This window comes from Anguilla rostrata, chromosome 8 (assembly GCF_018555375.3).
Source record: "Anguilla rostrata isolate EN2019 chromosome 8, ASM1855537v3, whole genome shotgun sequence".
Classification (NCBI taxonomy): Eukaryota; Metazoa; Chordata; class Actinopteri; order Anguilliformes; family Anguillidae; genus Anguilla; species Anguilla rostrata.
Window position 1 is genome coordinate 51,484,592 of NC_057940.1, and position 20,562 is coordinate 51,505,153.

Genomic DNA, 20,562 nt, shown 5'->3' on the forward strand with positions numbered 1-20,562 from the left:
GCATAAATAGTTTAGCCCAGTGGTAACCAACCCTGTCCCTGGAGATCTACCTTCCTGTGGGTTTTCACTCTAGCGCTAACGAAGCACACCTCAATCAACAGACAGAGATCTTGTTGCACTGCTAAGTAGTAGAGTCAGGTGTCCGAAATTAGGATTGAAATGAAAACAATTACTTGGCAGAAGCTTCAACCGAAAGTGGCAGTTGTGCATAGGATCAGATGTCTTATACATACAGATGGCTGAGCGGTCACAAGAGATATTTTGTACGCATGGTTTGGACCTTGCTTTAGGGGCAAGCACAATTTCTTTGTTTTTTGATTAACTGATGAATTTATTTTTCATTTGGCGGCTCCAATCCCACCTGAATTTGGAATGTCCAATTCATGAGGTATACACAAGCATGCTCATGCATGGCCCCTGCTGCCAGCTCGGGAGAGTGAAGTCAATCTGCGGTTCTCCCACCGAACACGCGCCTGCCAGCCAGCTGCTGTTTTTCACACCTGCCTAACTATCACTGCTATGCAGGTGACACGCAACTTTATACATCTGTTGAACCAGACGAGTTCATCCACTAGCCACGTCAGAGGCCTGTCTTAACAATGGAAAGGCTTGGATGAACGAAAATATCCTCATGTCGAATTCTGATCAAATTGAGATGCTTGTAGTAGCTCCCAAATCTCTCCGAGATAAGTTCCTCCAGTTTTCTTTAAATATAAATGGCTTCTCCGTCTCCTCCAAAGCAGCTCCTCTGAACTAATCAATTCTGAACTGTACCATTTGATCTTCTGTTATTCCTGTTAGCTAACACCTCATCTGAATCCAGCTTAACCCATTTTATTTTCTGTGATGGATCCCTTGTAGCATTTCTGCTACATTCCATTCTACTGCTACTTTACACCAGGCTGGCCAGTGGAGGATGGCCTCCCTCTTTATTAGCCGGGTTCCTCTCAAGATTTCTTCCCATTGGGGAGACATAGCTCAGGAGGTAAGACCGATTGTCTGGCAGTCGGAGGGTTGCCAGTTCAAACCCCGCCCTGGGCGTGTCGAAGTGTCCTTGAGCAAGACACCTAACCCCTAACTGCTTGCAATGGAGCATCATGTAAAGCCTTGGATAAAGCACTATATAATGCATCCATTTACATTTTCCGGGTTTTCCAATGCGATGGTGTTACTCAGTACTGCTATTAGGCTGGTGCTTGCTCTTTTTGTTCTGTTTCATGCCTTGCTACTCAGTAAAGTGTCTTTGTGACAGTGCTTTTCTTTAATTTAATGGAATTGTACAGTCAAGACTGGACAAATTCATCAGACCACAGTGCAAGTAAATATTTTGTTTCAGCAATTGTCTAGCCCCGGCTATCGTTCTCATCCATGGCTTTTCCTTCCAGTTAATAAGAAAATTTGCAAAAGGAAAATGGGTGTGATTTGACGATGACTGCCTGATGTAAGCACTTTCAGATGCCTGGTTGTGTCTAGGCTGTTCAGGGAACTGAACAGAAAGCAAACTCATCCACCTCGTGAAGCAGCCTGGCTGATCCAAATGCAACCTCTGTGCGTCTAGACCTGTCACATAATGCAGTCTGGCATCATCAAGGTCACATTCAAATGACAGTTGTAACCATAGCCTTTGAAGCCATGTCAGTTACAATTGTGGCAGATGGAGGAAGGTGGATCCACAGGTCAATCATATATACGTCATGCGTTATGAAACAAGTTCTTCCGCAATGGATGCACTCATGTTTCCTTGCTCAAGCATCCTACAAGAGCCTCCTATTGCCTCACTCCAAGCTCCTTCAAGGAGCATTAAATGAGCTGGAACGTCCTCAAAGATGGCAGACCTCAATCGATTTCCAAGTCAGTCAAGGTCTGAGGAAATAAGGATAGATAAAATACTGTAAGAAATTTTAATGGTGTAAGTGCACTGTGCATAATGTCCCCTGCAATGTTGACAACCCATAATTTCCGGTTCTGTCGCGATTGCAATGTATTGACCCCTTATTGGATACCACGCTATCACATGATTGTGTACTTTGGAAGTTTTGCCCTTGTGGTAGCCTCACTAGCCTGTGAGCTAGTAGGTAAGATAGCTACCCAACTAACTAGCAAGCCAGCTGTTGTGAATTACACAGAAAGCAAGCATTAGCTAGCTAGGTGGACAGATGTATAAACCTTGGGGTTTTTCACTAAATCCCAAAAGTGAACTAGAAGGCAAGCTATTAGTTAGTGCCTACTTTACAATTTCAACATCCATTCAGCTTTAGCTAACTACTTAGTTTGCAGTGCTATAACTTTAGCAGAGGGTAGAAACAGCAATAAATAATGTGAATGAGTAGTTTGCATAATCATGTGATTATGCAGAACTACTCATTTTTGATCAATTTTTTAATACCACTCATTGTTTGATCAAAAATGTGCGTACAAATCTTTTATAAAAGAGGCCCCTAGTTTTTTTAGGTGGATGTCGACATTCTGAATTTAGACTCAGCATGCTTTTATTTATTTGTGTAGTTTATATCGATGTAACATGAACACAGATAAGAAGTTTGTGAATGTAGTGACTCGTCATAAATAAGCAATAGGAACAAACTGCTAACTGAAGACACACAAAGACACAAAGAAATGTAAAGGTTTTTTTGATTGTGAAACTTTATTCCTGAGGTAAACAGTCTGATGACACAGTCATGGCATGACATGACATTGAGGTTCACAGTGGTTTTTGGGAGTGTTAGTCCTTCAGCTGGATTTAGTTGCTGGCCATGGTGGAGGCGAGCCAGTCGTTGAAGAGGCAGACCTGGAGTAGTATGAGTACATAATGAATTAGCACATGGAACTAAACTACAAAAGTGTGTCATATCATTAAGGTTTGACTATATAATACCGAATAAGTATACAGTACATCATTGATTTCATATAGTTGAATGTCCACACCCATCCATCCACACACACGCACAGGTTTTCACACACACACACACACACACACACACACAGGTGTAGACGTACCTTGGCGTAGACGCCGGGGTGATCCCTCTCAGCACAGCCGTATCCCCAGGACACAACACCCTGGAGCTCACCGTTACACACAACAGGGCCGCCAGAGTCACCCTGTTACACAGACACAGAGGCTTAAAGCTCTGATACACTGCACTCAGGATGACAGTGCTAATAGTTTGTATTAGTGCTAACTGTTTGTACAGTCATGTCAGAAAGGCTAAGCATGTTAGTACAAATTAGTGTGAATTAGTGGATTTGGAGTGCAGGTTAGTGTAGAATTGTATATGCTACTACACATTTGTGAGATCTAGCTTGGATTTCTGAAGTTTATGTGTAAATAAGGGCAGTTAGTTAGGGTTCATGAGGGTTAGTGCCAGTCAGTCCAGGTTATTGTGAGTTAGTTGAGGTTGTTGGGGTCACAGTTGGTCCTGATTAGTGGAGGTTAGTCCAGGATAGAGCTGCTCATTACCTGGCAGGAGTCCTTGCCTCCCTGCAGGTATCCAGCGCAGAACATGGCGTCGGTGATCATCCCAGGGTAAGCGTTGTCACAATCCCTGTTCTCCAGGATGGGGATCTCCAGGCACTGCAGTCTGGTGCCATCGTCTGCAGGGAGAGAGAAAGGAGGGAGGGAGTGATAGAGAGGAGGATGGGGGAAGTAGTAAAGACAGAGGGAGAGAATAGTCAATCAGTCTGTGCCGCAGTTAGACTATAATTCTATTCCACTGACACTGGCCACTAGCTGTTGACCTTTGACCCCTGTGTGACACTCACTGGAGGTCATGGTGTCGCCCCAGCCAGAGACGGTGCACATGGTGCCAGCAGGGGCACAGCTGGTGGGCAGGGCCACAGGCTGCACAGCGTCGCTGAAGGTGGCGGGCTCGCTGAGCTTGATCAGCATGATGTCATTGTCGATGGTCCAGGAGTTGTATTTGGGGTGGCGGATCACGCGGGAGGAGCGGATGAACTGCTCGTTGCCCTCGGTCTTCCTGATGTTGTGCTCGCCCAGACGCACCTCAACACGGCTGGAGGAGAGAGAGAGGTATATCACTTTGCACCATTTCACCATAATGCACAGCATGGGGTGTGTGCACTTTATATAATCTGGATGAGCACTGGTGCATCTAGTCCATTTATGAACCTATTCAGGCCATGTAAGGTTTGTGCAGGCTGCATTTCAATTATTTAGCTTCTTACTGGCTGATACTGTGGTGTAGATTAGTATATCATGTAGCTGTATGGCACTCTATAAGTCTGCTGTCCCACAGTCATGTGTATTGGCGTCACTCACGATTTGTAGCAGTGAGCAGCAGACACCACCCAGTTCTCGTTGACCAGGGAGCCACCGCAGAAGTGGTACCCAGAGTTCAGAGACACCTGCCAGGGCTTGGAGTGGGGCTCACACTCATACCCTCCCACAATCTTATCATCATCCTGAGCCACTGCAGAGAGATAGATTTATTGCTGATGTCAAAGAGTCCATCTTGGATCAATTTGTACTTTTATGTGAAAATGTGGTGTGGATACTCACCAGCGGCTCCCAGAAGCAGAATAAAGACCAGAGACCTCATGGTGACTTGGTGATCCTGTGGCATGAAGGACTGTCGTGCCAGTGAGGTTTATATACATCCCTCAGACCCTAGAGTAGCCAATCACAGGCTGAGAGAACCTGTCGATGTCACAGCTGCTAGATGAGAGCTCAGGCCTCCTGTTAATGTATTACTGTGGGAGCTACCCCAATATCAGAAAACCCTGAACTCCAACTGTATTACTCTTCTTCTGTTTATGTTATGAATGTTTTGTACATTGTCTGTGCTATTGTTTTCCAATGTTCTCAAGTTTCTTGTTCCTTATCTCCAATTCTTTTCCTTTATATAATTCCATTAAAATCTGTAATTTTCCATTCTTTTCTTTTGTTTAATTCCATTCCATGCTGTTCCATTGCATACCACATTTCTCCGTAGTTTTCATGTTTTCTCATTCCTTTCCACATTTTCTTCATTCATCATTTTCATTTTGTTCAACAAAAAAGTCCTTTTGTGTCATTTCAGAAGAAATGAAAATCTTGACACTAACTACCACAGTGCTTAAGTAAAATTCACAAGTGGTGTTCAAATAAGGAAGCACAACATGATAAGTCACATTGCCTTTCTTGTGTATACTTTCTTTAGTATATTCCCACACGTACACCCTTCCAAACATTTAGTTTGTTGCAAGTTGTAACAAACAGACGCCATTTGGTCTTATTCAAAAGTCATTGTCGTTCTATTCTAACCATATTTACTGGTGCACAGCAAAGCTCAATTGTCACAGGAGGACAATTCCCATTATTACAGAGAAATCACTGGAATGGAGCAGATTCTGAGGCACAAGTATTCACATTGTACATCAGGGGTTCGCAGTAACTGCCTGGAGACTAGACAATTTTTTTATTGAGTACATGAGCAAAATAATCTCCATGTGCTCTTTATGAAGCAATGCATGAATAATGGGGGGGGTGATGATGCCCATTCCAAGGGCCCTGACTGATATCCAAGGGCCCTGACTGGGTGTCAGTGTAGTCTAATGGGTAAGGAGTTGGTCTTGTAACCTAAAGATCGCAGGCTCGTTTCCCCGGCAGGACACTGCTGTTGTACCCTTAAGCAAGATAATTAACCTGCATTCATTACAGGCATTTTTTTCCCATTCAGTATATATCCTACTGTATAAATGGATGCAGTGTAATAGGTTGTAATAAGTTGTTTTTTTTAACAACCTTTTTTTTATGTTAAAAAAAAGTTGTGTAGGTTGCACTGGATTAGGGTGTCTGCTAAATGTCTGTAATGTAATGTCAAAACAAATTAGAATATATGATTATCTGGGGTGGTGGGGCCCAGATATTCTATGGGCCACAAAATAGTGGAACCCCTCTTAATGTATAAAAATTCCGTATGTATGTTGGCATTGTGTATATGCAGACCTGGAAATTTTCATTATGCATTTTTTGTCATCTCAGTTTATCAAAAGTGTCAACACTATGTCTGTGGTTGGCTCCCTTTCTCCCCTCTGGACTACTGGCTGATTAAACTAAATTATTAAATTAGGAAGTTCTCTGTAGGTTTGCTCTTGCCTCCACAGAGTGCTTAATTTAAAACTGGGCCCTCAACCTGCATGCTTCTAATGATCAATTTTAAATGAATATATTACTAAAACATATTTTAGCTGGCACAGCCTCGAAAGGGCCTCTGGGCCGGTCTACCCCATTTTATTATCTCATAAATTTAAACTCGAGTTATGACAGGTCTTATTTTAGCATGCACTGCTAATACATAAAAGGCCTTCATAGCTCATTTTAATGCTGTTATTCCCTGTCCATTATCTCTCTTGCTTTTCTTTTGAAAATGCACAAAATGATCTGTATCAGACAAAAATACAGACTGTCTTAAGATGCGATATGTTCACATGACATCCTGGTGTTTAAAGAGAGGCAAGAATATCATTTAAACTCATCCTATCTGAACAAGATATACGCACTCTCTTACCCACACAATTACACACGCATTTTGTGAGCACCACGTGACATTTTCAGAACCTTTTCCAATATGCAGTCGTAGAACCCATTATTATTCTACATGCTTTTCCATCCCACTCTCCCATAATGGTCAATAGAAGTCCAGGATGTTATGCTAATCTGAGGTTCTACATATAAATGTTAAGGTCTTCAACAATTGAATCTTCCACAATTAAATAACACAACAGCTTGTTGCCTCCACAGCAGAACCTCACCTGGATCTGTCCCAGTCCTCTCCATGTCCAGTACATGTAGGATATTTGTGTAACTGTAGTCCGTCCATGCTGGAAAAATTAAAGAGTCCATATTAAAGTGCGGTACTCTTGCTCATTCGAGTGACATAAAACAAACAGACTTTCAGTAACAGTTCCTGGCTTTTATACGTGCTAATTATCTGTTTTTTAAGTGATCAGTGATATATTTTTGGCACTATAATATGATTTTCTTTCTCAAGGTCAGATGTAATTTTGGCAGCCCACGGGCGAGGGGGCAGGTGTGGATTTCCCACCTCCCTCTGAACTTTAGTGCAGCCGGTGAGCTCCTGAGGAGTGGAACACAGACTCGTGTTTTGATATCACATTTTGTACAAAATTATTTATTAAAAAAATTACTCTGCGACACAACTAGCATTGTGCTGGTCACATCCATTCTGTGAGGAAAATTGCATGATTATGTGAGCGTGTACGTGACATCAAAAATGTCCACATTTTTTTTCCTGAAGCATTTTCCTGCTGTTTCTGTTTTTTGTTTTCAGTGTTGATGCATTTGGGTCAGCTGTGCGCTCAGTTTGCCTAATGCTTTCAAGAGAATTCCTGATGCACTGAATGTTGTCAACCAACAAATGTACAAAAGAGGAAAAGGTTACATATGATAAAACGCTGTTCATAATGCCTAAAATTTGTGACGGTATTGGATGCGATTCCAAAAACGTCCCACGTAGTAAAGTGCAAGAAAAAAGGAAAATAATGCCATGTATAACAGTAATGTTGGCGTGTGTAACAGTAATGTGGCCATGTATAACAGTAATGTTGGCGTGTGTAACAGTAATGTGGCATGTGTCCATTATGTGCACTGAGGCTGACCTGCTGTGGAGAATACCTCAAGTACTGTACCCTGGTTTGGCCTTGAGGTCCTGCCCATTACCTTATGGCCCTGAGCAGCCATTTTAACAGCTGGGAGTGTTCTCAGACACTCTGGCGTTTGCTTATCGCATTCTCTGTAACGTTACGAAGCGCCCAAAGCAAGCTCTGTGGGAAAAAATATATATTTTTTGTAATTTATTGTTTAATGTGCAGAGCTCACACAGATAAATGGGTCTTACTAGGGTGGTTTACACTGCAGGTACTCGGCCAATCCAAACAAGGCCTGACAAAACCACTTCCTGTTCCCATAGGACTCCAACAGCCATAAGATCAGCAAAAGTGACTGAAGCAGGAAGAGAGAAAACTCTGAACGGCTACAGTGAAGCTCAAAACCACCAAACTACCTGGTCATTCGGATCACTGCTGAAATGAACCAGGTGCTTTGGTCTCCAAGCTGCTGCTGAGTGCTGCTGGTGAGTTTAGCACAAGAACAGTTCATTAGCTATGGATTAGCATTAGCCAAGAGCTATCCAGCAAGTCAGGTACTTGTCCGTTTGAAGTCAAACCCTTTCCTGTCATTTCAGGAGAATCCACTGTTAAGTAAGCCAGAAACCATCTGCTTGTTTCTTTGTCTTGCCACGGCAAACAATCAAACTCTCAAACCTTCTTCCTTCATACACACACTACTCAGTGTCTCCCAAAGACTATTTATTCAGTAAAATCTCCCCCTACACACCCATAAACACCGTGTAGGCCGGAGTAGGATTTGCCACCATGTTTTATTTACACTCAAATATACTTATGTAAGCATGAAATTATTTATCTGGCGACATAATCATTAATAACAATCTGATAGTTTTACATCTTTTTATGTTGTAAGAAACAAAATGAACACGTGTAACAACTAAAATTTATATGTAAGAACATTGGCACTTTAATGCTGCAGAACAGAAAGCTCACGGAAAGCCTCCTCTTTGGGAAGGGAAGGAGTCAGAGAGCAAGAAGGGTTTCCTTCGTCCGTTTAGCTCCTTCCAGCTAATTCATCTTGGAAACTTCTCTCGTTTCATGTTTTTTTTGGCTCGTCTTTTTTCTCTGACCATCCTGAGGCGTCCTTCCCTCTCGGTCCTTCCGGGGCTTTCTGTACAGCGCTCCTGAGCAACCAGGAAACAAACGGCCTGGCGCGCACCCGCGCAGACCGCTACCTATCCTGCCCATCTCCAGCAGCCAGCTCCCGGCCTTCCGTATTCCTGGTCCACTCCTCGCTGGAGCTCTCCCTCTCCTGACCGTTCCCCCCCTCAGCAGGCCGGGCCTCCCGATCGGCGTTTCCGTGGCGCTGGCTGAAGACCTCCCGGATTCGGGCCACGCAGACGCGGTAGGCCTCCTGGGTCTCCTTGCAGAGCTGCAGGCAGAGGAAGCCGTGGGGCAGGTCCTCCACCACGCACAGCGTCACCGGCTGCCCCAGGCACCTCAGCCGCCGGGCGAACATCACCGAGTCGTCCAGCATCGCGTCCAGGGCGCAGGCCTGGAAGGTCAAATTCAAACAACCGGCTTCAGCGTCCATCCGGTTGAGATGAACTTTGGTTAACGTTGGCGCAAAGCAAACAGGGACGCAGGGCCACACTGTGCAATGCCACAAAGCACACACTACGATGAAAACATTAAGAGTCTAACACAAGTATGTTACTGACAACACTTCAAAAATAGAGAAAGAGGGGAACAGAGAAGGTAAGGAGGGGAGAATAAAGAGGTGATGAAGGAGTGAGAGAAAAGGACAGGGAGAGAAGTCGATTAACAGTCGGAAAGCACTATAACACCAGCCTCCCTGCTGCTCCCATAAATTTATGTATCCATTTTACTGAAAGAATTGCCATTGTCATTTAGTCCATTCATCCAAAATGCCCCCCCCCCACCCCACACCTAGTGAATACATCTCCAAGTCCCTGCTACACACCACATGCTACTGTAACTCCTGCTGACATAACCCCACACCCCCCCCCCCCCCAACCACACACACACAGCTAGTGAGTGCATACTCAAGTCCCTGCTACACACTAACTGCATGCTAACTTCTGATGACCCATCCCACCACCCCCCTCCTCCTCACCACGATGTGGATGGGGGGCAGGCCCATCAGCATGCTGTCGGGGGCCAGCAGGGGGGACACGTAGGGGTCCCGGTTCACGGGGGAGCTCTGGGCGCACGTTTGGGCCAGCTGCTCGGACCGCAGCGGCTGGAACCCCTCGGGGTACTCGTCCCAGGCCGGGGGGTGCGGCACGCCCCCCTCCGAGGGGGCCTCAGCCTGCCACAGAAAAAAAAACGAAAGAAAAAGAAAGCAAGCGGAGACACTGGGGGGTTAGCACACTGCTGAATGAACATTACCGCAGATTAAAGCTCCTATCACACAGGGTATGTCGTTTCGGAGCACCTGGCGGCTCTCGGAACCCGGGTCCCGGCAGGCCTGGCTCCATGGGGGCGGGTCCTCCCCTCGCCCCGCTGCGTCAGAGGGCGGGGAACTGCCTGCGTTTGAGACAGAGAAAGGGAAGAGGGGAACTGAAGTGCTTCTGTGTGACCGGGAAACCTAAAAATCCATTGGAATAATAACAATTTCCTTGACCGTAAAGCCCTAAATACTTTTAATTTAATTTGAAGTTAAACACCATTTTTTAATTTTTTTAAAGAACTTGCTGCATTGACTCTTTACACTTTCAGGTGAACTGCAGCTGTATTGCACTGTCATAACAATGTAGCTGGGCTATTTAGCTCAAGAGTTACTTCTGGTGTTGATTTCTAATGTGAAAATCACAGTATGCGTTGTCCACTGTATGAATCAACATACTAACGACACAAAGAAATGCACACATTACAAATGCACAGAGACATAAAGCCCATTAGCAGCTTACACAGACACGCACATACACACTCACACACACACACACACACACACACACACACACGCGCGCACACACATGCACAAACACACAAACAAACACACACATGCACATACACACTCACACACACACACACACACACACAAACACACACATGCACATACACACTCACACACATGCACACACACACCCAAATGCACAGACAAACACCGGCATGCACGCACACACACACACACACACACAAATAAACACACACACACACACACACACACACACGCATTACACACACCCGCGCACACACACACGTAGACACACGCACACGCAGACACACGCATGCACACACAGGGTGATATACAGAGGGACTAGCTGTCAGCACCAGCAGGGGACTCTGTTTTCACCGCTCCCTCCTGCTCTGATGTCTGTGGCTCTGTGCCTGGGGAGGGAGGAGAGGGAGAGGACGGGATCAGGGGGAAGTGAACAGGACTGATGAGTCATCTGCTCAGTCAGTGCTTCAGCTGCTGAATCAATGCTGACAGCTGTCAGAAGTGCTTATGTAATCCGGGCCACGTTAGCATTTGTGTACACTTGGTAATGTTTTTGTGAGCGTGAGTGTGTCTGTATGTGTGTGTGCGTGTGAGTATAAGTGTGTCTGTATGTGTGTGTGCGCGTGTGAGTGTGTGTGCATATGTATATGGGCTGTGTGAGTGTGTGTGTGTGTGTAATGCATGTGTGTATATGTGTATGGTGCATGTGTGTGGCGCCTCCTCACCAGCGTAGGCGTTGAGGCACTTGTAGAGCACGCTGAGGGGCAGCAAGGGGTCGATGACGGTGAGGAGGCGGGAGGGCGAGGCGTAGGTGGTGAGCAGGGTGGCGGGGTAGGCCGCCATTATCCCATCAGGCAGGCGCACGCCCTGGGACATGGCCCGCATGGCCACCGTTATGCCCAGGTTGCCCCCGGCGCTGTCCCCGGCCAGGCACACGCGCTCGCCTGTGGACCCTGCAGCGGGGGGGGGGGGGGGGGGGGGGGGGGGTATGGGGGCTGTTAGCAGCCTGAACCGAACCTAAACAACAAACTACCACAAATTTACAGCACAGATAATTAAACGAGACGCAATTTAAGGAGAACCAGACAGATTCATCTGACCCCAGCCCGTCTGAAGAGCTATTACATCGGAGGCAAGCTCCTGTCCGTAAAAGTGGTTTCCATGACAGCAGACAGTGACCCAACGGAGACATCGAAGGTGTTAACAGGGGCTGGGTGGTCTTCCACTGAATTAGCTCCGACCAATGAGCTGCCAGGCCACTGCTGCTTCCAGCCTCCAATGAGAGAGGATGAGTGGAGGGCAGAATCCCTCAGAGGCGTGGAGGGGTAGCAGTAGCAGTACTCACCCAGCAGGTGGCAGTGTTTGAGGGCCCAGCAGTAGGCGTAAAAACACTCCTCCAGGGCCCGGGGGAAGGGGGCCTCGGGGGCCACTGAGTAGTCCACGGACAGGATGGGCACGCCCAGGTCCTGGGCCCAGCTCCTCAGGTAGTTCTGATGGAGGAGAGACAGACGCATCACCAACATTATACCTCAACATTCACAGGCTAACCTGAGAGGGGGGATTCTAGATTGTCATTAAAGAGAGGGGAGATTCTAGATTATCATAAAAGAGAGGGATGATTCTAGATTGTCATTAAAAAGAGGGGGGATTTTACATTGTAATTATAGAGAGGGGCGATTGTAGATTGTTATTAAAGAGAGGGGAAAATCTAGATTGTCATTACAGAGAAGGAAGATTCTAGATTTTCATTGAAGAGACGGGAGATTCTAGTTTGTCATTAGAAATTCTCGAGTGTTTCTTTAAACAAAGCCACAGTAAATAATTGTGCAGCCTGCAGCCTCACTAATTACAAAGGCAAGAAAGCACTGTCACTGTGGGTAGCTGAGAGAATGGAATTGTATGGGTATAGTATGCTTTATTTAGATTCACTGACTTGTATTCACCAGCATTATACCTCTACATACAAGGCAGTCTTTTTTCAGTGTAATGCAGTCATTCTTTCTGCACAACCTTCCAGGTCTGTTCAAATGAGAGCGAACTCGAACCTTCTCCGAGGTGATCTTCAACATAACGGGAGGCTAGCCGCGCGCGCCAGACAGTCCGTTACCCCGAGCAGAACACCATTCAGAGCGCTATCGCTAACGGGAGGCTAGCCGCGCGCGCCAGACAGTCCGCTACCCCGGGCAGAACGCCATTCAGACGCTACCTAACGGAGGCCAGCAGCCACGCCAGACAGTGCATTACTCAGGGCAGAACTCTCCATTCAGAGGCTACGCTAACGGATGCTCAGCCGCAGCAGCCAGACAGTTCGGCTACGGCAGAACCTTCATTCAGAGCGCTATCGCTAACGGGAGGCTAGCCGCGCACGCCAGACAGTCCGCTACCCCGGGCAGAACCCCATTCAGAGCGCTATCGCTAACGGGAGGCTAGCCGCACGCGCCAGACAGTCCGCTACGGTGGGCAGAACCCCATTCAGAGCGCTATCGCTAACGCGAGGCTATCACACCCTGCACAGTACCGGCCACCTCCTTCAGAGAGCCGCTTTCGTATCAGACTCCTCCATAAGCCGATTACCCACAGGCCTCCTGGCTTAGAATAATGCTAAATTATGACAGGGATAATATCTGTGGGCTCCTAATTCTGCAGTGGAACAGTCCAACTGCTCTACGTGCATTAGTACCTGCAGTCTTTCTGCACAGCAAAGCACAGCACTGATTTAGAGGGGCTCATGTACAGAACCTCTCTCTCTCTGTACCTTGTTTGATTCTCACTCTCTCTCTCTCTCTCTCTCTCTCGTGATTTAGAGGTGCTCACGTACAGAACCTCTCACCCTCTCACACACTCCCTCTCTCTGCACCTTGTGTGATTTAGAAGTGCTCATGTACAGAACCCCTCTCTCTCTCTGTACCTTGTGTGCAAGTAAATATCCACACACACATTACATTACATTACATTACATTCATTTGGCAGACGCTTTTATCCAAACAACATTTAAAGTGCTATTTATGATAGAGACACACGAATACGGGTTCAGTAAGGTACAATTACTTATTTTGTACAGTGTGTACAGCACACACACACATGCATACACACACACACACACAGTTAAAATATATTTATTTCGTAAAACAACAATTTATGAACCTGTCAGTATTAATAAAGAACACAGATGATATTGTGCACAGTACCACTACTTAGTCTGCACCCGGTCTTAATTTATGGCAGAGACATGAGCTGCCACTTATGTGGTATGCCTTCCCAGAAAATTTTGAATTCCTCCCTCCCTCCCCCCCCCCTCTCTCTCCTCCTCCTCTCCCTCTCCCCCCCCTCTCTCTGTGTACCCAGGATTTGAGGTAGCACACGCCCTGAAGGCACCAGGAGCCAGGGCGAGGGGGGGCTCGGCTTCGTGAGGCCCAGGGAGACCGAGATGGGGGTGCCCTCGGCGTGGGAGAACGCCAGCATCTCCTCGCTGTTCTACAGCCGGGAAGAAAGTCACACACGTGAGTGATAATATGAATCCCCGTTAGATTAATCCCATTTAGAGCGTCTGCTAAATGTCTGTAATGTAATGTCATTTTGCACAGGTGTGTACGTAATGTAATATACGACAGCCGCACGCACGACGATGTTTGCAAAAACCAAACAAAAGTCAGTCGCAACGAGTATATCGGTCTTATATTTAGAGATAAAAACTTATTTCAATTACGTTTTTGCTAAACAAGACAAAAACGTTGAAAATGGGGTGATACAGTTTGACTCATTTGAAGATTTGCCAACGGGGTCAGAAAATTTCACTTGTCACGCAAACTTGTCAAGCAACTTAAAACATCCAAACATTTCCCACTTGAGAAGAAAAAAAAACTACAATTTTAAGGCTGATTTGCGAGACTATTTTTTTGCAGGGTACCTGTCCCTCCAGCAACTTGTGGGAGATGAGGCGCATGTTGACCGGGCCCGGGCCGCAGTGGGCCGCAGGGGGCGCTATTGTGACCGAGACGCGGGGGTCCGAGGCCGACGGGAGGAGGAAGGACACGGGCGGCACCGAGAGCGTGCGGTTCACCTGCACCGCGGCGGACATGATGTTGGCCAGGCCCTGTAAGAGAAGGGCGGGAGGGGACATAAACAGGGCAAGAGGGGGGCAGGAGGGTATAAAAACAGGGCCGGGGTGGGGTTGGGGCGGGAGGGGACAAAAACAGGGTGGGGGGGTTAGGAGGATATAAAAACAGGGCCGGGGGGGGGGGGGGTGCAGAGGAGAAAGACAGATACAGTTGTGAGTGCTTGGCAACCAAACGGAAGCTTCCAGAAAAGGTCCAGTTGTCTGCGACACGCTAGCATATTACTTCACCACACTGAGGGAAAACCCTCATGGATATGGATTATATTTCGAAAACATACTCAAATAAATATAAGGGTATGACAACTCTTCACAACACAGTGGCAAATATACAAATTATTTGTGCTTTAATTCACTGCAATGTACTACAGTGCCGTGAAATCATACGTCATATTATTGCATTTTCTACAAAGTCCACATATTTGCAATATATTGAATAGGCCACTGAGGCGACATGGTTGGAGAATATCTCCCGCTCTGTCTTCCCCCCCCGCCCCCATCGCCCCTCCCCCCACCCCATCCCCTCTCTCACCGAGATCAGCTCCGTTTCTGACAGGTTCCAGAAGGCCTTCCAGAACGGCATGTCCATGTTCTGAATGACGCGCTCAAACTCCGCCCCCCTGAGCTCCGGGTCGACCACGTACTTCCCGGAGGTGAAGAAGGAGCTGGCCGCAACTCCTGGGAGAGAGAGGGAGAGAGAGGGAGAGGGAGACGGAGAGCCAGACAGAGAGAGGAATGAGACTTCAAGTTAAACTCAGTATTACAGTATTGCGCTGAGCAAACAGAAGAAGTGTCGCGAGAGGGAACACATTTCTAGAAAACTTTAAGTGGTTGCTGGTGAGCGTGGCCAATAAGACATTCACAGTGCACTGATGCTTTCTGTACCTGGAGACAGATGGAAAGGTAGACAGATGGAACTTACCATACTGTGTCATACCTCCTGCCTCCACTGGGGTGCAGCATAGAGCACAAAACAGAAGGTTAGGCAGACCATAACGGAGCCCCGTCAGTTGGGATGTCAGTGCCAAGTGTAAGCAAATACTGTCGGCTGGTCTGCGGTGGCTAGCTCAACAGTACATGTACAGCGTGTGCTCGAGGTGCACTGACCAATCAGGGATTTGTGCTTGTTGTAGTTTTCTCCGAAGGAGACCAGGCCTGTGACGACGGTCTGCAAGAACGGGCGAATGGCAGGGGAGAACTGAAAGAGAGAAAGAAAGAAAGAGGGTTTCGCAAGTCTGCGACGTTAGAGAAGCCGTACATTTGCATCAAACGCTCAGGGGTTTGCAGGGCTGTTTCTAGATTTCACCAGCGTGACGCGTTCCACCCAGGGCTGTCCACGGGCATTTCGCTGGACTGACCAGGCCCGCAAGTTTGATAAGCAAGTGCAACATTAGGTGGTGGAGACAGAGGTAACTAAAGCATCCCATGTGAAAAAAAGAGTATACTAAGCATACTTTCTATAAACTTCAATTACACTTCAAGTGTTCTTAAGTATGAAAACAAGTATACTTCAGGTACTATTTTTAGTAGCGGCCCTTTTTTTCAAATTGACCTGCAAGCCCAGGAGGTGCGTGGGAAATGCCTTTCTGACTACTACCTGGGCGATAGAGGTGTCGTCAGGAAAACCCTCTCCTCCCGTGAATGTACGGTCGCCCTGGTCGTTGTCGAGCGACAGACGCCGCTCAGGTAGAGGAGGCGCCGTGCGGACGCTGGCCCAGGCAGCGCGTAGAAACGGGCCTGCATCTCCTTGGCGTTGTGCGGCGCCCGGAAGAACAGGTCGCCCTGGTTGTCGCAGCAGCGCCCCTAGAGATGAGCTGGACAAGGCGGAGTGCACGCACCTTGGGAACGGGTTAAAACAAAATTAATGTAAAATGAAAACAAGAGCGGAAGGATTTAAAAATAATTAAGGGAATCGAACACTGGACCCTCCGTCCAGTTGCAGGTTAGCGGGTCATACCCCGTACCTGTACAGCCACAGAGCCTTGGACATGCTTCAGATAATAAATACATACACACAGAGAGAAAGGCTTTCTCTAAGAGCAGGAGTAAATGGACACGTATAATGCTTGTTGTTTGCCAGGTACATCACATTATTGGCTGATTTTGGTTGATATTATATCACATGTTGGCTGACAAGATTTTTTTCTTTTTTTAAATCAAGTTCTTAAGCCAAATGATGACTCGGCCAAAAGCTTCTGTTTCCTTTTTGGGGGGCAACGAAAAATTCTGGCACAAAAGCTGTGAGCCGTGGTTTTACGACCATCAACGTTCAATGACAAATGTAAACACCTCGCTGCCAGGTCCTAGTAATGCCGCCAGAGCCCGCACAGGCACAGACAGGCGTGACGCGGGCGCCCGTACCTTCACGAGCGAGCGGTACCCGTTGCCGGGCACCAGGGGGTCGAAGTCGAAGTGGTGGAAGGTGGCGGCGAGGCCCGCCACGACGGGCTCCAGGCCGCGCGCGTGCTCCCGGATGCGCGCCACGGCCTCGGCGGTGCGGCGGGCGGAGTCGTCGCTCGCCTCGCCCGGCTCCTCGGCGAGCGCCGCCGCCGCCTGCTCGCAGACCGCGTACACGGAGGCGAAGAGCGCCGCGTTGTCCATCGCTGAAAGAGAGGGGGGGCGGGGGGGGGACGGTGAACCGTGTCGCGCTGACCAGCGAGGACAGAGACAGAGAGCGGGGCGCGCCCAAACCAGGGGGGCAGAAGGGCGCAAATGCAGCCGTCAACCCAGAAGCACATTCATATTTGAGTGCGTAATTACCAATCGGTGACACCCCCTGGGAAGATAGACATCGGAAACAACGACAACAGCGACAGAAACCACGCGAATACCTTTGAGGGACACGATGCCAGCCGATGCCCGTGTTCTCCCCTTCAGCGACAGCACAATGAGAACAAGCGCCGCTATCGGACACCGTCTTTCCTCGTGCATATTTCATGCTGGTCGCTCCTCGCTGTCACTCGGCTTTAATTTCAGCGACTTTCCAGCAGCGAAAAAGGTTTAAAGTGCGCTTTGCACACGGCCCGACTGTCTCTACTGTGACGCGTCAAAGTGCATTTGACATGAAAGCCTAAAGTATATACTGAGATGAGACAATGAAGCAAGCAACAACAGTGCACTGATATAAACACTGGATACAGAAATGTTACAGTGCATAACAGCCTACTAATTTCCCTCGCAGCATATAGACCTACATGCCTGTACCCCCAAAGCATTCAAGGCAATAATAGTACCAGTGCTGGGACATGTCTGGCCATAATTTGGGAAACAGAACAATGGTGATCTTAATAGTTAGCATACTGTACCTAACCCATGCAGACTGAACACCAACCATTTACGTAAATGTTTTTGTAGAAGGACTCTGCATCTCAAACCGGTGATCAATTATCTTTGACTTTGGACTTTTTAAATCTCTCTGCCGATGTTGTTTCTGTTCGTTTGACTTTGTAAGTTAGGCATGTCGGATGAACATTTGAAAGCATCAGAAATCCATAAAAGACATCAACGCTGGGGCCAAAGGTTGAAGACAGAGACGTGCAAGAGTGTCCCCACCACTGTATTTTGCCGTCTATACAGCCATCGCTCAGGCTATGGCTGGAACTTCAGGCATGACCAAGTTTTATTACTTCCTGTAAATAATAATCTCCTTTCCGCATATTAGATACAGCTTTCAAAATGAAAGACAGCTTTTACTAGTGTCGTAAGGGGTGAGAGATAATTGTCTGGCAGCTGTCCTTGCAATCAAGCGTTTCCAAACACGTAAGGCCATAGTATTTCACGTCAAATTCACGTTAAGCGAAACCTGTAATACTTAAACAATATAGAATGGATAGTACACAGTTTGCATAACGTATCATATTAAAAAATGCAACGTTCCAGTCCAAATGTTCAGCCTACCTCCCAATCAATGCCTGGCTTTAGGCAATGCAATAATATGGATTTTTTTCTGTACCACTTCAACAAAAAGGTCTCTGAACCTATAGAGGGCAAAAAATGGTGCATTTGTTTATCCAAAGTTGCAGAAAGGCACAAAGCAGATCACTCTCAGCCAAAACTCTAGGGCTGTCATTGTAACTGCTGTAAAAATAAACCAGTCCTAGTTCAAGATCTTCAGCATTTATGAGTCTATGTCATGATGGCCACAACTTGTAGGCACATGTCATTGAGCTAGTGAAGCTAAGAATGGCTTAATGTAGGTTAATTAGTGCGGGAAAAAATTGCAATATTGTCACAGGGCTGTAGCTTGGCAATGTATTAGCCGAGTAAATTAATTGCCTGTGCGCCCATCCTGGCCGTCACACTGCAAATTATTTGATCATGGGGAATGTCTTGGTTTGACACCTCCATAATAGGTGGTTTTAAGGTTGTGTTTACCCATTTACTAAAAAAACAAACAACAAAAAGTCTTGCATTTAAATAGCACAGCTCTACTAGACTGGTGACATCAATAGACAGCGCGCCACAGGCAGCCTTACCTGAAAAACTGGACAGAAAAATCTCGTCAATGCGAACGGATTTAAAGCGCCACACCGTCCTGCTCAGTCCTCCGCTTTCACTGTTCTCTGTCCCCAAATGTCCATCGTGGCCCTTTGTAAAGCACGTGCAATCTTATCTAGAGACAGTGCTAGTGTGCCCAGGTAACCAGGAAATAAGACATTCAGTAGAATATAACACCTGCGACCCGTTGGTATACCTAATATTATCTAGCAGTACTGTCACTTTTTGAAAGTAATATTATTAGTCAGTTGTTCTAATAATATTAGCTTCGCAGCACTTCAGGCTTAGGGTGCAACAAGGAGCACTAGTCCAGTTATGAGCCTTTCTCTAACTCAGGATACCAGCTAGCCCACTGAGTCCAAAAGTAGGCTAGGCTACGCAACGAGACCGATACATTCCAATGTATTCAAACGCGCTCACCTGTCATTACCTTTTGTGGTAAGTCTGCAATCCGGTAGCTATAACACGGACGTTCATGCAAAAGTAAAATGCACTTCTGGTGTACACAATAAGCCACTGAATATCAACCGCTCTCCCACCATACCGGCGCACCTGTGGAATGTCACCCAGTCAATACATTATCATAACCGCCTCTTCGTTCTCACCCACTCGGTGATGCATGCTTCCCCAGATGCATTGACAGCACCGGAATCGTGAGCGCTCCTCCCTAGCTAAATATTACGGCACCCACGCCCATAACCACATAAGCAATGAAAGACGTAAAAACTCGTTAAGCCTATCAAAGTATTTTAATCGCAAGCACCGCCCATTGCATATGCGTCGCCCTGACAACATAGCCCTAACTAGCCACCATATGCCCTAGAAAATAGTAGCCTACCGCTTTCGAAAGCCTTCAGCCGACTAGTAAAGCATCTAACACCTCTGCACTGCAGTATTTAGCCATGCCGGCAAATGTATCCCAAAATAAATTCGACAAAGTGGACAAGCTACTGATTAAACGCATCGACAGAGCTCTGCATTGCCAACATTCAATCTCATAATAATCTAATCTCAACTCGATTCTAACAAATGGTTGCTTAATAATAAAATCAATAGGCAACAATTCATGTTAACTCAGAAATGTCACAACGATACCATTTGAAATGGCAACAGGCGATAACAGAAAAACCAGGATTACTGTTTGCATGCAGTTTAGTTCCAGCAAAGATAAAATAACGCTTTGAGTCGCAAGTTTACAATTTGTAACGTGCAGCCTATTGAGTAGGCTAGCTGAGCCGGTCTATCCACGTCGCGCCTTTTTCGTCAACTTTCATTATTAATCGAAACAATCACAGCAGACAAACCTATAGCAAAGCAATATAAAAAGCATATGGTAAATAAATACATAAAACGCATTAATGAAGCATGTTAAAATAGTCAGAGTTTCTGAAAGTACATTTTA

The 20,562-nt window shown here is 46.7% G+C and overlaps 2 protein-coding genes across 2 annotated transcripts; both read right to left on the bottom strand.

Annotated features, from left to right (window-relative positions):
- Positions 1-2,625: 2,625 nt before the first annotated feature.
- On the bottom strand, positions 2,626-4,648 carry LOC135261946 (trypsin-1-like). The gene is made up of 6 exons (XM_064348659.1): positions 4,517-4,648; positions 4,277-4,427; positions 3,760-4,010; positions 3,458-3,591; positions 2,998-3,099; positions 2,626-2,788 (listed from the first exon to the last, which is right to left on the bottom strand). Exons 1-6 carry the CDS (start codon positions 4,578-4,580, stop codon positions 2,741-2,743), a joined length of 750 nt encoding a protein of 249 aa, XP_064204729.1. The 5' UTR covers positions 4,581-4,648; the 3' UTR covers positions 2,626-2,740.
- Positions 4,649-8,670: 4,022 nt separating this feature from the next.
- LOC135260411 (hormone-sensitive lipase-like) lies at positions 8,671-20,172 on the bottom strand. The gene is made up of 14 exons (XM_064345624.1): positions 19,766-20,172; positions 17,025-17,266; positions 16,372-16,466; positions 15,771-15,898; positions 15,586-15,612; positions 15,196-15,341; positions 14,457-14,642; positions 13,891-14,023; positions 11,895-12,077; positions 11,275-11,502; positions 10,882-10,938; positions 10,043-10,134; positions 9,722-9,916; positions 8,671-9,139 (listed from the first exon to the last, which is right to left on the bottom strand). The coding sequence occupies exons 1-14, from the start codon at positions 19,779-19,781 to the stop codon at positions 8,816-8,818; spliced, it is 2,052 nt and encodes a 683-aa protein (XP_064201694.1). The 5' UTR covers positions 19,782-20,172; the 3' UTR covers positions 8,671-8,815.
- Positions 20,173-20,562: the final 390 nt, after the last annotated feature.

Excerpts from the sequence above, each read along its gene's own strand:
- LOC135260411 (XM_064345624.1), bottom strand. Across the intron at positions 9,917-10,042 it reads CGGGTTCCGAGAGCCGCCAG|GCTGAGGCCCCCTCGGAGGG; the intron begins GTGCTCCGAAAC and ends TTTCTGTGGCAG. Across the intron at positions 9,140-9,721 it reads TGCCCCCCATCCACATCGTG|GCCTGCGCCCTGGACGCGAT; the intron begins GTGAGGAGGAGG and ends TTGACCTTCCAG.
- LOC135261946 (XM_064348659.1), bottom strand. The coding sequence starts at position 4,580 with ATGCCACAGGATCACCAAGTCACCATGAGGTCTCTGGTCTTTATTCTG. Across the intron at positions 4,011-4,276 it reads GCTGCTCACTGCTACAAATC|CCGTGTTGAGGTGCGTCTGG; the intron begins GTGAGTGACGCC and ends TCTCTCCTCCAG. Across the intron at positions 3,100-3,457 it reads GAGGCAAGGACTCCTGCCAG|GGTGACTCTGGCGGCCCTGT; the intron begins GTAATGAGCAGC and ends TCTGTGTAACAG.